This window comes from Ostrea edulis, chromosome 2 (genome assembly GCF_947568905.1).
Source record: "Ostrea edulis chromosome 2, xbOstEdul1.1, whole genome shotgun sequence".
Classification (NCBI taxonomy): domain Eukaryota; kingdom Metazoa; phylum Mollusca; class Bivalvia; order Ostreida; family Ostreidae; genus Ostrea; species Ostrea edulis.
Genome location: NC_079165.1, coordinates 40,730,051 through 40,746,656, shown reverse-complemented (window position 1 = coordinate 40,746,656; position 16,606 = coordinate 40,730,051). Strand labels below are relative to the sequence as shown.

At 32.8% G+C, this 16,606-nt stretch overlaps 1 protein-coding gene across 1 annotated transcript; it reads left to right on the top strand.

Annotated features, from left to right (window-relative positions):
* The first annotated feature begins 2,992 nt into the window (after positions 1 to 2,992).
* On the top strand, positions 2,993 to 16,327 carry LOC125681776 (DNA polymerase epsilon subunit 3-like). Its single transcript, XM_048921995.2, has 4 exons — positions 2,993 to 3,139; positions 8,152 to 8,267; positions 8,383 to 8,587; positions 15,927 to 16,327. The coding sequence occupies exons 2-4, from the start codon at positions 8,202 to 8,204 to the stop codon at positions 16,211 to 16,213; spliced, it is 558 nt and encodes a 185-aa protein (XP_048777952.1). The 5' UTR covers positions 2,993 to 3,139; positions 8,152 to 8,201; the 3' UTR covers positions 16,214 to 16,327.
* Positions 16,328 to 16,606: the final 279 nt, after the last annotated feature.

The window sequence follows — 16,606 nt, the reverse complement described above, 5'->3', positions numbered from 1 at the left end:
TGTATGAAAAATGTTGATATATCGTTTTCCAAAAGAGTATTGATGGTGGTCTTGTAATGTCTGTTATATTTTTGCGGAATGAATTGATTGAGATGGCTTCTCTGGCTTCTACATTTCATAAATTCCACTGTTTTACAGAGTCAGGTACAAATGATTTTTTGAATAATTCTAATCTGCATGTTGAAATGTAAAACTTGTCATTGTTTCTAGTATTATAAAGGGATATATTTTCATGTTTATGTGGAATAATTTCATTTAAATAATCAGGGGCGCTACCATTGCAAATTTTAAACATGGTAGTCATTTTTGCAATATAACGTCTACTTTTTAAAGTTTGCCAGCCTGTTTCTAAATAAAGGGATTCTCTAGATGCAAAAATAGGAAGACCAGTAACAATTCTAGCTGCACGTAACTGTACCTTTTCAAGCTTACCAGTATCGTGAACAGAACAGCCATCCCAAACAATTGAAGCATATTCAAGAGTAGGTCTAATAAAGGCTATATACAATTTTGACAGATGTTTTCTGCCAATTTTGAACTTAAGCCTTTTTAAAAGCCCTAATTTTTTAAAAGATTTATCAACTATGGAATCAATGTATAAAGACCAACTGAGGTTATGTGACAATAATAAGCCTAGATGACGATGGACTGGAACACACTCCAATCTATCACCTTGGAAAAATAATTTCGGTAAAATAGAGTTATCTTTTTTCGAAAAATAAACAGCTTTAGTCTTGGATGGATTGAATTTGAGTAGCCACTTATTTGACCATTTTTCTAGTATATGTAAATCATAATTAAGCTTGTATTCAATTTCTAGCATATTATATGAGGACTGCTGGAGTGAGTTGTCATCAGCAAATAATCTACACATTGATAGCATATTTACAGCAACATCATTAACATAAATCAAAAATAGTAAAGGTCCTAAAACAGAACCTTGGGGTACACCAGCAAATATATCAAGTTGTGACGATAAAAGGTCCTTATACATTACTTTTTGTGATCTGTGACATAAGTAGCTTCTGAACCAATGTAAAAGACTACCAGATATACCATAAGTTTGTAATTTGAAAATAAGACCATTATGCCATACTCTATCAAATGCTTTTGATAGGTCACAAAATATCATACAACATGATTTCCCTTCATCAATACTTTGAACAATACTATGATAAGTTTCTAATAATTGATAAACTGTAGAATGACCTGGTAAAAATCCAGCTTGATATCGATAAAATAGATCATTACTATGAAAATAATTATATACATGTTTGAAAATAATCCTCTCCAAAATTTTACTAACGCATGATAATAGCGAGACAGGTCTATAATTATATACTATTGGCGGGTCTTCCTTCTTAAAAAGAGGAATGACGTGAGCAATTTTCCAAAAAGATGGGAAAATATTTTCTGACAATGATCTGTTGAATAGCATAGTAAGTGGTTTGATAATGGTAGTTTTTGTTGATTTCAACATTTTATGGCTAATGCTATCTGGGTATGATCGTGTAAAGTGTCGTGAAATGTTTTAATTAAAATTAAATTTTATGATTTTTAGAATCTACAGTTGATTTGCACCACTTCTCGCATATGTTGTGGCACAATAAATAATAATAAATTTTCATGTAGAGCATATAGACCTAAAGCAAGGTCTATGTGTAAAACAAAGACACTGGTTGGTAGAATATTTACTATAATCGGCAATGTCTCTCTGAAGTTTGGAATCATGACTTAGTGTATTTTATTACCTTAAAACGGAGGTTCCGTTCCGCGGCAGGCGTTGGCACAATAAAGAACCCTCACCGAGCAATACGTACGCGGCCCTGAGCGCCGCTAAGCATATAGTCCTACAACTTCACCTATAGATGGTGAAATCTCAATATGAGCGAAAAATTCTCGATGGGACGCAAATAAATAAATTGATAAATCTAGCTGGCATAATCTTAGAACAACAGAATTCATAATTCAAATTCAAATGCTTTATTGACGATTACCAAACACGAGGCGTACATTATAAATTAACATCATATACTAGTATATATATTTAACATAATACACATTTTCGGATTAACCACAATTGTCCTGATTTCTCAATTCAGTGTACCTTAGATTAAAACACTCATTCAAATATTGACAAAAATGCTTTGTGAATGTATAATTTTCAGAATTCATGAGGCTTTTTATGGAATTTGCATTCAAATCACCTATATGTTCTGAATATTTATTCCTAAGTTATCGTATTTTGTACAAAATAATAGGAAGTGTTTCTCATCCTCAACTTCATTCAAGCAGAATTTGCAAAATCTATTAGATCGTGGAATTGGAGGTGTGCAGTATCTCCCAACCTCAATATTGAGGGGATGTGCACTTAGTCTTAGTTTAGTGAGTAGAGATCTGTAAGCTTTTGGTAATGTATATTTCAAATATTCTTGCAATTAAAAATTATAATTGTATACTTGGCTATAAAATACAAGTTTTCCACAATTTGTTTGTATGTTATCAAATTGATTAGATATTTTATTTTCATTATAGTTTCTTCATTCATTGCTAAAACGTTTCATGGGAAATCTCTAAAGAGGAAAGTCCAATCATCTTTGTAACGATACTCAGTTTTAGTCATGCTTGGACTAGTTTTAATATGATATAACTCATAATAGAGAGCTCTTTGAATTTCGGACCATGCCAAGAAATCCCGTCCGGTCTGAATTCGTTGGCTTCAATAGGACCATATTACATGCTGATTAATAGTAGCCGTCGCTTATCTCTTAATTGCGGTCACTGATTTATAACGGTTTTTCTATACCGGAGATTTTGCTAGGAATTTCTTGGAATGCTTTCAAAATACATTTTCAATTTTGTCGACACCACTAGTATATCTGTACAAAATGACAAACTAGTAAATTTTGATGTTTAAAAGTTTGAATGCAATAGTAGGGGTATATTTACAGGATATAGAGATTGAATACAAAAATCACTGCTATGGAATATTTAAGAGTACGATTTAACTAAAATTTCGACCCTTCCGGTTGTTGGAGAAAATGCGGGAAATCAAACCCATCATTGCATTATTGAGTATTAACAAAGGCTTTTCAAAATTTTGTTGATTGAAGTTAATCTTGAGATCTGAGTACTACATGTAAGTCCTTAAATATACAGTTTTTTCAGCTGATTCATGTTTCATATGCGAGTCAAATGTTTTTTAAGCCTATTGGTGTTTTTTTAAGGGGGGAGCACAGGGGCACGTCCATCGTCGGAAACCCACGGGTGATGGAGAGAGGAACGAAGCGTAATCAACCGTGGGTTTCCGACGATGGGGCTCGTCACGAAGTGACCATTTTAATAAGACAAAAATTTCGTGACATGCCCTTGTGGGGGAGGGATCTCTAGGGAGTGTTAGCCTTGTAAAAATGGCATCAAGACAAACCTAGGCCGGGGTAAATTTAAAACTCTTGTTTTTGCCCACAGGTGCTTGGGTCATAACATATAAATACACATCTAATCTTACACATGTGTAAGTAATTAATATTGTATGTAGATCTATGAGGTTAGATGTCTATAACCCAAGCACTAATCCGAGATTCCTCTGACTCTTATCCCCGCTTTTATCAGGTCTAGTCCAAAGACTAATTCTACCTACGTAGCTATTAATAGCTACGTACTACCTAGGTATTTAAACCTACTTAAAGTAGCTACTTCTACCTACTTTTACCTGTTTATAAAAATATAAATAAATAATAATTAAGGCACATCTTTTAAACAGGTCAGTCGTTTTATGTATCGTGCACAGCAAACTTCGGAGTGTAAATGTGAATACTTTACGAGGGTGGAGAATGTAGAGGAAATGCTTGAAAAATCACTCCAAAAACCTTTAATGTAAAAATGCATGAAGGTAAACTTTAAAATTAATACAGATTTGTAAGACATTCTAGACTTCTTATCATGTAGCTTTGATCCTAAGCTCCTAGAAAATGAAACTGGGTCTAGTTATTGATGCAAATTTGAAAGGTTAGAAAGTAATAATTTTTTGTCCAATATTTTTGTGGTATTCATCGTCAGTGTAAGGGAATCAAGAAATTTGGTACACACCATATTGCGCCGTTCCATGAAATGCAATTAACGGAAAAATTAGGTAAAAATAGCTACCTTGAGTAGGTTTAAATACCTAGGTAGCTATTAGTAGCTACGTAGGTAGAAATAGTCTTTGGACTGGACCTGTTTATATTGTGACATGACAATTTGAGTGTTTAAATTGCACGTTATAATCTTATGTATTTTGGCAATAAAATTTAAAACTCAAATAACTGACGAAGGAACTAATGAATTAATTACTCGGAACTCCTGGTGTGGCTTTATATAAATTAAAACGGGAGACAGTCAAGGATATAAAATGGTGGCGCCCTTTCAACTTGCAGAATTTTCAGTGATAGTATGTAGAGTCCATCTCTTTTTTTTTGTCGATTTGGTCTTTTTCCTTTCACACGTGTTACCTTTAGAGTCTTGCTTTTCAGGTGGGACGGGCCTGTCCTAGCTTCGCTTGGCATAAATATTTCTTTAATGACAAGTGCTATATCTACGCTAAAATGCACATTTTAAGAAAATCTAACTCTTTAAAACCAGATCCATAAGTCAAATTTCTAGGGTATTTCAGCACAAGTTTTACAGTGAATTCTTATCAACCTGTAAGGACCATAATCTGAGAATTCAGATTTGATTGGTGAAGTAATTAGGATGAAATGAAAAACCCAATTTTCAATTTGCCCCCTCTTTGCTGATCCATTTTACCGACACTCTTTTTTTAGGTGCTTGGGTCTTTTAAATACATGTATACACATTCATTAAGACCCAAACACCTGTGAATTTCACAATTTCAGCACAATCTCTTGGGGTATGCTTGATTTGTGTACACCAACTGCAAAGTGTACACTTTCCCATGATACATACTGTGTTATTGATTGAAGACAGTAGTTTCTTATGAAAATTTTACTTTCTTGCACAGTGTGAGAAACTGCAAATCTATTCAAAATTAGGTAAAGAAAGCTACATGAATTAGCTTTATCATTATCAAAAAGCTACATCAGGTTAATCAAGCTATATAACTATAAAATCAAGAGATCATACTGGACCTGTTCCTGATACATTAAAATTTATTAAGTCTGAAGTTGTTTTGATTCCATGCAGGGCTTCTCTGGAGGGTTATGGTGCAATTTGAAATGAAAAATGTGAGATGAGGTGTAGATAAGTTGGAATCTGTGGGTGTTGATCACTGCCAGTGTAAATTTCAGAATTTTTCCTGTCATGGTGAATTAGAAGACAGAAAATAAAAGGGCTTGTGACAACTCACCGATAGAAAAATACAAGAAATGTTTTAATATTACTCATTGAAGAGTTGTCTTTCTTCGACTTGAATTTTGATTTGTTGATTTTCAATGAATATTGTATCCTTCAGTGAGTTGTCATTCGATGAGTTGTCCAGTACCAAACGCTATACATGTATTGCTATACTATATATTCAGTAGCATGTCCTATGCTAGTTACAGAACTGTAGCTCTCTGGGGGAAACTTTTGGATAGACCAGTCACCTGAGAGCTGCAGATTTACCTGTCATAAAATCATTTCATTTACAATGCATGATTGAGGTCACCTTTACCAATCCTGTATCTTTAGGCGATATAACTTTTAATTACCTTTAATTGATCTTGTTTTATTATCAGAATCAGCTGAAGGTCTCCAATATTGTATAGACACTCTTTCAAAATATTGTAAAGAATGGAAGTTGCATGTAAACTTACATAAAACAAAAGTTATGGTCTGTTCAACAAAGAAGAAAAAGAATTGTTATGGATTTTTTTTATAACAATACTATTTTAGATATCATAGATAAGTACAAATATCTTGGCATATTTTTACAATCAAATGGTAGTCTGAAATTTGTTTGTGATGATCTTGCAGCTAGAGCTAGAAAAACTTACTTTGCCCTGCAATATAAACTTCCCTTTGGCCCAGATCTTTCACCCAAATTGTGGTTAAAACTATGAAACAATTATTGTTCCAATTTTAACATACTCATCAGAAATATGGATCTCAGATTTTAATACAAATTTCAACAATTTTGATAAAGCACCATTTGAAAACTTCAAAAGATTAAAAATTTCATATTGAAGAACATTCTAGGTGTACACAATAAAGCATCTAACTTGGCTATAAAAATTGAACTAGGCAAATCCCCTTTACATGTTAAATATTTCACCTTGTCAATGAATAGATCAAGTATGCCTGTTTGTTTCCTCAGTCAGTGAGTTTAGTCTTGAATCAGTGGTATGGAAATTAATTAACATCAATCTGATTAAAATCAGGCAGACCCTTCACGCTCCCGTATTTTGATATGTTCCTTCGTGTAGCGATCGCATGTGAGTGGATCAAAGGATTTAATTTTAATTATATTGAATTAACATCTTCCAATATCTCTCTAATTACCTTGGAATTACTGTCATCTTTAGAGAAATTAAAGAAAGCAATAACTCAATTTTACCTGTCAACCAAGTTCCTTGCAAACAATATTGTATATTGAAAAAAATAATTTATCTTAAGTTATTTTCATCAACATCCATCTTTTATTAAATACAAGCAACAGAAGAACAAACTGAACCGAATGCTTATTTATGACAATTATATGAACATTCCTTTTGTTGAAAATATTACACATTTTTCAACAGAACCTTACTGTAGTGTACAACACAGTGCATGATTTGGGTTATTGCTTTCTTTATTTAATTCAGTTACACCCCCTCCTATTTCCAGTTATTATTCCAATGGAATTGAATTATTGCTTCTCATTGAAATAATGATATTTTCTTCTTATTACTGCATGTGCACATTAATTTAGTAACTCCTCAATGTTGTTGATATATATCATTTTAATTGAAACAAAAGAAGTTTATATTTCCATAATGTTTTTTAATTCAGTTCAAAAGAGAGTAATGATTTTTAAGTTGAAAGAATAAAGTACGATGAAGGAATCTTTTAAATACATATATCAACAGCAGAGGCATGGTGACCAAGGCGAGTGATGTGGCACATGGGCCTCTTGTTTACCATTTTGATTTCAGTGCTTCATGTCTTCTTTTCAGGTTCTTTTGCTATTTAGTTTTATTTTAAAATATTGGTGAAAATAAACACATTCTGCGTAAATCTTGAAACCAATGGAACATTTGAACTAGTATTTCCAGCAGTTGCGTAGGAATTTCCTCATTTCACCAGCTTGGCCAATACTTTTCTAAAACACCAGAACTGCAAGTGAACTTGAGGTGTTTTGATTATTGCATCATATGTTACTATGGAAATGACTGTGTTATTACATTTGTTGATTTTTATATGTTCGTAGTGCAAGGAAGATGTGCATAGTGCAAGGATTGTAATTCTCAACAATTTTAGATTTTCATTGATGTTTTAAATATTTACTGGTTGTTGAACTTGGTCAGATTTGGGGAAATATTTTACACACAGATTTGGTTTGTCTATCTACCTCTTGTCACAGTTTTAAGCTAAGACCCTTTATTCATAGTATTTCATAGCCTGATGATGGCTGATACTACCTGAAGCAAAGTTCTACAAATTATGGCTTAAGAAAAACACCCTATGTAAGCATTTTCATGGGTGTATTATATGATTATGTACCATTTGCGGTACTTTTGTTGACACCAGCTGTCAGAGAATTGATTGTACTGTATGCTTAAACAATGTCAAATACTCTCTCATTGTACATTTGCATGGTTTGTCTGGGATTTTTTGTTGTTATATATTTTAATTTTTATTTATTGTTTTGTAAAAGTTTTTCCTTTTTAGTTAAACCTTCCCCCTCTGTCCGTAAAGAGTGCGAGTATACTTAGTTAGGAGTGAGTCCACATAGTAAACATTGGATTCAATGACAGTAGATAGTATATGATCTTACTTATAATCTTGTGTGTTTTTGGAATGATCCCTAAAGGCTTTGGTGAAGTCCATCTTTTACAAAACAGAGTTTAAGTTATCTATTCCAAACGTATGTTTTGTACTACAGTGGACTATCGGTTATTTCTCTATTGTGTTTACCATGACCACATGCTGCCAATCATCACCAGAAGAATATATTTACCATACTTTTTTTTTCAGGGTTCATAACAGTCTCTTTAAAAAATCACTTTGCTTTAAATGATTGAACAATGGCAGAAAGACCCGAAGATTTAAACTTACCAAATGCAGTTGTGACACGGATCATCAAAGATGCGGTAAGGTCAACAACAGACTCAGGTTCAAGAGTTTTGAGGTCAGGGTTGATGATTATTATCAGTACTTTTTAAATCTGGGATTGTTTCGAAATTTATGCGTCTTTTACTTTGACAGATTCCTGAAGGTGTAAATGTCTCCAAAGAAGCCAGACTAGCCATATCTAAGGCTGCCAGTGTGTTTGTTCTGTATGCCACATCTTGCTCGAACAATTTTGCCATGAAAGCGAAGAGAAAGACCATTAATGCTAATGATGTCGTTAGTGCAATGGAGGAAATGGAATTTGATCAATTTGAAGAACCACTGAAAAAGTGTTTAGAGGGTAAGTTAAGGTGAGCTTGTCCATAAGAATAATAAGCGACCTGAATGAATATTATGGTGTGCTACACGAAAATTTTATTTAATAGCTTGTGAAATCAACTCTTATAAACCATTGAAAGAGCTCTCTATTGTGGAAAGTCCTATTGTCATTGTTCTGTTTATTATTTTCCTGCCGTCAAAAAAAATTTTTGTCTGAAGACTTATCGAAAGACTTTATAGTTCATCATATAGTTCTTCTTGAGAAACGATTACATATCACTCTGCATGATTGAACTTTGACACCCTACGGAGTTATTGGACTTTACATAAAAATCCTTGTTAGCACTACTTCTCTTTGACCGTAAATGCAATGAGCATCAAACATTTACTGAACTATAGAGGTCATTTAGTAGAATTGATAGATTGATTAAAGAAAAGGATTTAGTTACCCTCTATTAGAGTTATTGCCCCTTACGTTTTACAATTTCTACATAAAACATGTCAAACTCGAGAACAATTAGTCGTAGAGGCATGTGACTACGTGGAATGGGGTCAATGACCTTTGACCTTGAAAATTCAGTCAAGGTTATCTGAAAATACGAGAAAATTGCATATTTTATACCCTCTCCCCTGCAGGAGATACCCTTAAAATATGATTTGCATTAGTATCAACATTTTTTTTTTTTTTTTTTTTTTTTTTTTTTTATAATTTATTCTTTTTCCATATTCACATAATCATCAGTAATAGTAATGAAGATACATATTAATCATTTTATACATTCTTACACCATCTCACACTCTTTCACACTACTAATTCAGCATTATTGGTTGAATACTTCTTATACTAGGTTACAGATCAAAAATAATTTTCCAGTTTTCCCAAAGTCTGTCAAATTTCAAAACTTCACATGATTTAATTGCTACAAATTTTTCAACTTTGTATTTGAAAGAAAGATAATGTATCAGCCCAGTAATATGAGGAATTTTGTTTTGTTTTGAACAATTGAAAACATTGTTTGGTAAACAGAATTATGAAATTAACAACTTTATTACACAAACTGAGAGGCGTTTCACCAAAATAACATTACTAACATTAAAACCAATTCTTTTTTATGTTTTTCTGAAAATATGCATGCTAAGATTATTCCAAAGTGCTAAAGTATAAGAACAAGACATAAACATATGTTGCATTGTTTCTACATTTTCTTTACAAAACGAACAACAGTCATCTGAAATTATACTGATTTTCTTGAGGTAATATTTCGTAGGAAGAAGCTTGTAAAGAATTCGGTACTGCAACCACTGAACTTGGGTATCAATACTTGTTTTAAAACAAACTTTAAACAGCTCTTTGACAGAAACATTGCCTTCTAAATGTACAGATAATTCAGTGTTCCATTTTTGAATTGATTTGGGTATGAGACCATTACTATTTATCATATCATATAACACTTTGAAACATTTATCATTCAACAGTATAAATTCAAAGTAAAAAGGAATAAATGGTGTACAATTTTTTTCAACATCTGATCTCTTAACAGACAAAGTCTTTAAAAACTTAGATATAGTACTGGTAATACTGTTGTATTGAATTGTACATACATTTGCTAGTCTAAATTTTTGTGAAAAATCTTGTAGAAATAAAAAAATTCCATCTTCATCTAAAAAGTCTCCAATTATTTTTACACCATGTTGATACCATGTTTTAACATAAATGTCTTTATTACCAACACACATATTTGTGTTATGCCATACTGGAGTAGAACTGAGTTTTTGCATGGAATACTTTTCATCCATTGCTCGAATCATTGCTAACCATGACTGAAAAACATCATGCCAAAAATCATTGCTATGGTTTATAATAGTATAGATATATTCATCTCCAAAATCTATCATTTTTTTTACCACCTCATTGCCATGTACTGCCAAAACAATATCCACCCATGGTTTGTGACTGTTTGTTAATCTTTTAATCCAAGAACATTTTAAAGACATTATAAAATTTTTCACTTCAACCATTTTCATGCCACCTTTTAAGTAATCTTGGGTGACAATTTATCTCTTGACCTTGTCAATCTTTGAATTCCATATAAATTAAAAAAAAAAACCAGTTCCTCAGAAAAGACAAGATATCTTTATAAGGATTTGGTAGTGTAATAAACAGATGGTTTAGCTTAGGTAAAAGCAGTGTTTTGGTGACTGTAACTCAACCAATGGGGGTGAGTATTCTTCTATTCCACTGGCGTATCAATGCTTTAATTTTTGGTATCTGAATATTATAATTTAAATCGACTATTTTTTTCATATCCACAGAAAATTATATTCCTAGTAAGTTGAAAGTAGTGCCTCCCCACTCTAGTTTCCATCTTGTATGGTGATATACTTGACTAGAGAATTTTTTAGAGCCTATCCAAACAATTTTCGTTTTTGAGCTGTTTATTTTTAATCCAGAGAAACTTGAGTAGTAGTCTATAGTGTCAAGTGCAGCAAAAAGAGATTTTGGTGAACCATCAAGAGCCAAAGTTGTGTCGTCAGCATATTGGGAAATTTTGTGTTCCTTACCATTCACTATTATACCTTTGATATCTGTATTCTGTTTCACGAGAATAGCTAAAATTTCTGCACAAAAAATAAATAAATAAGGAGCAAATAGGGTCACCTTGTCTACAGCCTCTCTGTATATCAAATTGCTCTGATAGGAAACCACTTTGTAATACAGATGCTTTAATATTTGTATTTAAGATTTTTATCCAAGTATTTAATTATGCAATCCCCAAAACCAAAATAATTTAAAACTTTATATATAAAATTCCAAGATATAGAGTCAAAAGCCTTTTCAAAATCTATCAGTACAAGTAAACCTGGTGTGTTGCTGGATTCAGTGAAAGACATGAGATCATACACAAACCTAGTGTTTTCTCCTATGTACCGACCTTTTATAAACCCAGACTGAGTTTCCGATATCAAATAATCTAAGGTAGATTTTATTCTATAACTGAGATACCCCGATATAAATTTATAAAGTACATTTACATGTAGAAGAGTAATTGGACGCCAGTTTTTCAGAAATTGTCTGGGTTTGTCACCTTTTGGCAAACATGTAATAATCCCCAGTCTTTGTGATATAGGGAGTTCCTTTTTCTCAAAAATATGATTAACAGCTGATACATAGTGGTTTTTGAGGTCCTTCCAAAAAAATTTAAAAAATTCTACGGTGAAGCCATCACTTCCTGGTGATTTATTATTTTTCATATTTTTAAGAACTGTATATATTTCACTTTCAGATATCTTGTCATCCAAAGAGTTTGAAGCTGTCTTGTCTAACCTAGGGGTGTCCGAGACTTTTATGATATCTTCCAAATTTATATCTAAGAGATCTGAATCTTTACATGTGTAAAGAGTTTCATAAAAATCTTTGACATGATGAAGAATATCCGATTGGTCATATATAGTATCAACATCTTAATAGGTTTCAATGTAACTGATTAAAATTCTGAACTTTGACCTTTCTCTGAATGACAATGGCTCGAGTTAAAAAGCTTGTTAGCACGACTCCTTCTAAACCAAAAGTCTTAGAGACACAAAACCTTTGCTGATGAATTCACATTAAAACACTCTTGCAGTGAGAGACTAATCGTAGGGATCCAAGGACCCTTAAACATACTTATTGCCCCTGAAAGTCTCGAATATCATTATTTAAGCCTTTAACTTTTACATTAATATAGATAGAGACATGGGACCACTTGCATTAAGACCCATGACCTTTGACTTTCAAAATAAGGTCAAGGTCATGAAAATTTATTCATTTTTCATTTTCAAGGTCTTTTAGAATATTTTCAAATACAAAAAATGTTATTTGACCTTTAGACCATATGGACCTTTAGAATCTTTTCGACACATTTACATCCCCTTTGTGATCCTTTAAAATGTTTTAACTTTATTATCTTGGATGCTATTCAAGATAATCAGGGAATATTTCAACTTGCACTCTTAAATCAATGACCCTGAATTCAAGGTAAAATGCCAAGGTCATTAATAGATTTTAATGGGTTTTTTTTTTTTTAAAATTACGACAAAAATTCTGAGGTTGCAATTTCAGTCCTCTAGAATTTTATTTTTTTTTTTACATCACATACAGCATTCTTATTTTTTTTTAATAAATCATATATGTATTTTTTTAATGTGTTTTTTCCCCCTAGAATAATAAAAAAAACAGGGGATTGTTTGCAAATGAGACCTTGTGTAACAATATACTTGAGTGGATCAAAGGATCTAATTTTAATTTGATTGTCCATTACCCTTTTTAGCTCTCGTGAGCTTTTCTTATCGCCTGTGGTCTGTCTGACTGTCTGTAAACTTTTAACATTTTCGACTTCTTCTCCAGAACCCAATTTAACCAAACTTGGCAAAAGGCATCCTTGGGTGAAAGGCTCTCAAGTTTGTTCAAATGAAGGGCCATGCCCCCTTTAAAGAGGAGATAATAAAAGAAATGCAAAAATAGGATGGGATCATTTAAAAATCTTATTCTCAAGAACCACTTGGTCAGAAGAGCTGACATTTACATGAAAAGCTTCCTGACATAGTGCAGATTCAAGTTTGTGAAAATCATGACCTCTGGGGATAGGATGGGGCCACAATAGGAGACCAAAGTTTTACATACAAATTTATAGGAAAAATCTTCTCAAAAACCACTAGGCTAGGAAACTGTAAATTTACATGAAAGCTTCCTGACATAGTGCAGATTCAAGTTTGTAAAATCATGGCCCATGGGGTAAGTTGGGGTCGTGATAGGGATCAAAGTTTTACATGCGAATATATGGGGAAAATATTTGAATATGGGCCAAGGTGACTCGGGTGAGCAATGTGGCCATGGGCATCTTGTTATAATTGTTATAAAAAAAATTTAAGTTGGTGAATAGAAAAAATCATTATAGTATATTATTCAGAAATTGAATGCTGTATGACCTATTTCTTACTATCTGGCAAAGTATGGCAATCGTGATGCAACATGTTACTGGTGTTTAAATGTGATGTCACCATTATATGATAAACACAAACTGTACATATGTGTGATGGTGAAAAAAGGATTTAAGTTCAACCAAATCTGACCTGTGATTTTCATCATCAGTCAAGAAATGTGTGCAATTTTATAGTGCTTGGAATATCAACATTTATGAGGATTTCACAAATTACTAAGCAAGGTTTACACAAGTAATCAGTTTGGCGATGCATGAATGCTATTGATTTCAGTATCATTGCTTTGTCTATGTGCCAAGCAGTTTTCCTATGAAATAAGACATTATTTCCACATTTCTCAAAAGTATAGGAATCAGTAACTTTTTAGTATTCTACAAGTAAGTGGTCTGAGTTTAATCAGGTGGTGGACATGTTCTTATTAACGACAAGTATCAAATGACCAAGTTTTCTATAAATAATTTATAGCAGACTGTGACTCGCCGATGAGGAGGAAAATGCTGGTGTCATGTTTCTAAAATTAAAAATCACTTGATTTATCTGTATACAAAGAGGTAGTGCACCATATTTGAATAAAAAAAGCATGGCTTTCTATGAGTCTGTGTTCACTTTCATCCTTATCTAGACTTACAAATGACATAAGTTAATTAAAAAAATGTATTATTTTGAGATGGGATTATTTTAATATTGTGACAGATATTGACAAATACGTGAAAGGTACTTTTAACTTGCTCTTTTTATGCCCCCAGAATCGAAGAGTTGTGAAGAGTCTGTGGCAATATTTTTTAATCTTGGTCATCTTTTACACCACAAGAGGTAGATCTTTCACATTTGATATGTGTATTCCTTTGTTTCATATATTTCTAATATAAGCAATATCTTTTATACTGTAAGATACTGCTTTCATATTTAGCATATGCATTTCTTGTGAGAAGACCTTTCCGTTGGTATCAAATTTGTTGACCTTGTGAGTGACATTGTGACCTTGAAATTGACCTCTGACCTACTTTGAAAATCATTCACTTAAATGAGTTCCACTTTGATGTAGTCTAGGGTATTCCATTGAAACCAAAATATTTGACCTTAACATTGACCTTTGAACTACTTTTAGAAAATGCAGAAATAAGCCACATTTTTCAAATCGTTAGAGGTTCTATATTTATATTAAGCATGTGAATTTCTTGTGAGAAGACCTTTCCATTGGTACCAGATTTGTTGACCTTCCTTCCCATTGACCTAGTTTTTGGAAATTTTCAAAAAAGAATTTAACCTTAATCATATTTTTTACACTATAAGGGGTAGACCTTACATATTTGGTAAGTGTATTCCTTGTGGCAAGACCTTTCCATTGACACCAAAATCTGTGATCTGGTGGCGTTAACATTGATCTACGTTTCGAAAATTCAAATATAAGCCATATCTTTCGAACTATAAGAGGTACTGTATTTATATTATGCATGAGAATTTCTTGTGAGAAGACATATCCACTGATACCAGATTTGTTGATCTTATGACCTTGGCATTGAACTGTTAATTTAGTTTTTGGAAATATTAAAAAAACCCACCTTAAACTTGGTCTTATCTTTTACAACATAAGAGGTACAGATTTCATATTTGTTTCATATATTTCTAATATAAGCAATATCTTTTATACTGTAAGATTCTGCTTTCATATTTAGCATATGCATTTCTTGTGAGAAGACCTTTCCGTTGGTATCAAATTTGTTGACCTTGTTAGTGACGTTGTGACCTTGAAATTGACCTCTGACCTACTTTGAAAATCATTCACTTAAATGAGTTCCACTTTGATGTAATCTAGGGCATCAGTATTTCACAAACACATTCTTGTTAAACTGAGCTACACAACAATCTGAAGAAATCAGCATTGAGAGTATGCTGGGTGATTTAAAAACTTGTGTAGAAGTGAATTGTCGTCATCATGACGTACACCCTGATATTAATGGATCACATTAAAGTGTTTAAGTGATTATGATTATAATTGTAGAAAATTCAAATAACAACAAGCATTAAATTGTCTGGAGTTTTAAAACAGGATACATGTATTAATGGCAAGATTCCGTTGGCAGTAACGGTGGTAATAAGACGGGGGGGGGGGGGGGGGGGGGTGTTTATGTTTTCCAAACTCTAGAAAATGTGGTTGGCAGATCCTTAAAACAACTAATATTAAAGAATTTGGTCTAAGAAGTTATCGATGGAATGGAATCTTTAAAAATATTGCAGATCCTTTGTCACTAACTATTGTTGCGTGCTCTCTTGCCTCTGAACAAATCTTGCATGAACATATAAAAAGTGATCCTAAGACATTAAAATGGGGGAGGGATGTTTTGAAAACCTAAATTTGATTACCTTTTTCCATTTTGTTTCAGCATATAGAAGTGAACAGAAAAACAAGAAAGAAGCAAATGAAAAGAAGAAGAAAGAAAGAGAACTGGAAGCACAAACTGTGGAAGATGTCATGGAGGAAGAAGAGGATGATGACAATGATGGAGATAATGAGAAGGATGAGGATTTTGTAGCAGAGGAAGAAGAAGATGAGGAGGAGGAAGAAGGAGGTGTGGAATCAGTGGGACCAGGCAGTGGGGTCAATGACAATGCCAGTGTGTCCGGGAGTGGTACAGGAAGTGTGGTGGAGATTTCAGACGATGATAGCTGATAGAGGAAACTCTCAGCTTATGGAAATGTTATTTAGCATGATACTTGTGTTCTACTTGTGTTGTTATAAAGCAATGATGTAAAAAAAGAAATTAAATTAAAATCCATGTTTGAACATGGTCCCCACCTGATTGATTCTTACATTAAATATGGAGCAGTAGATTTCACAAACTTATTTGATGTGCAGCTACATCGTAATTAACTTTTCCATAAATCGGAGACAGTTTGGGATCATAAATGTATTAGTGGGTGTTATGACCTTGTAATCATCATTATTATTTACCGCTTACAATGTTGTCAATTAGTGGAGTGTTGAATGGAAGGGTGATTTAGTTCCTGTTGTTAATAAATTGGAGTTGAGAGGAATGTGTAGGTAAGGATTTCATTCTAAACC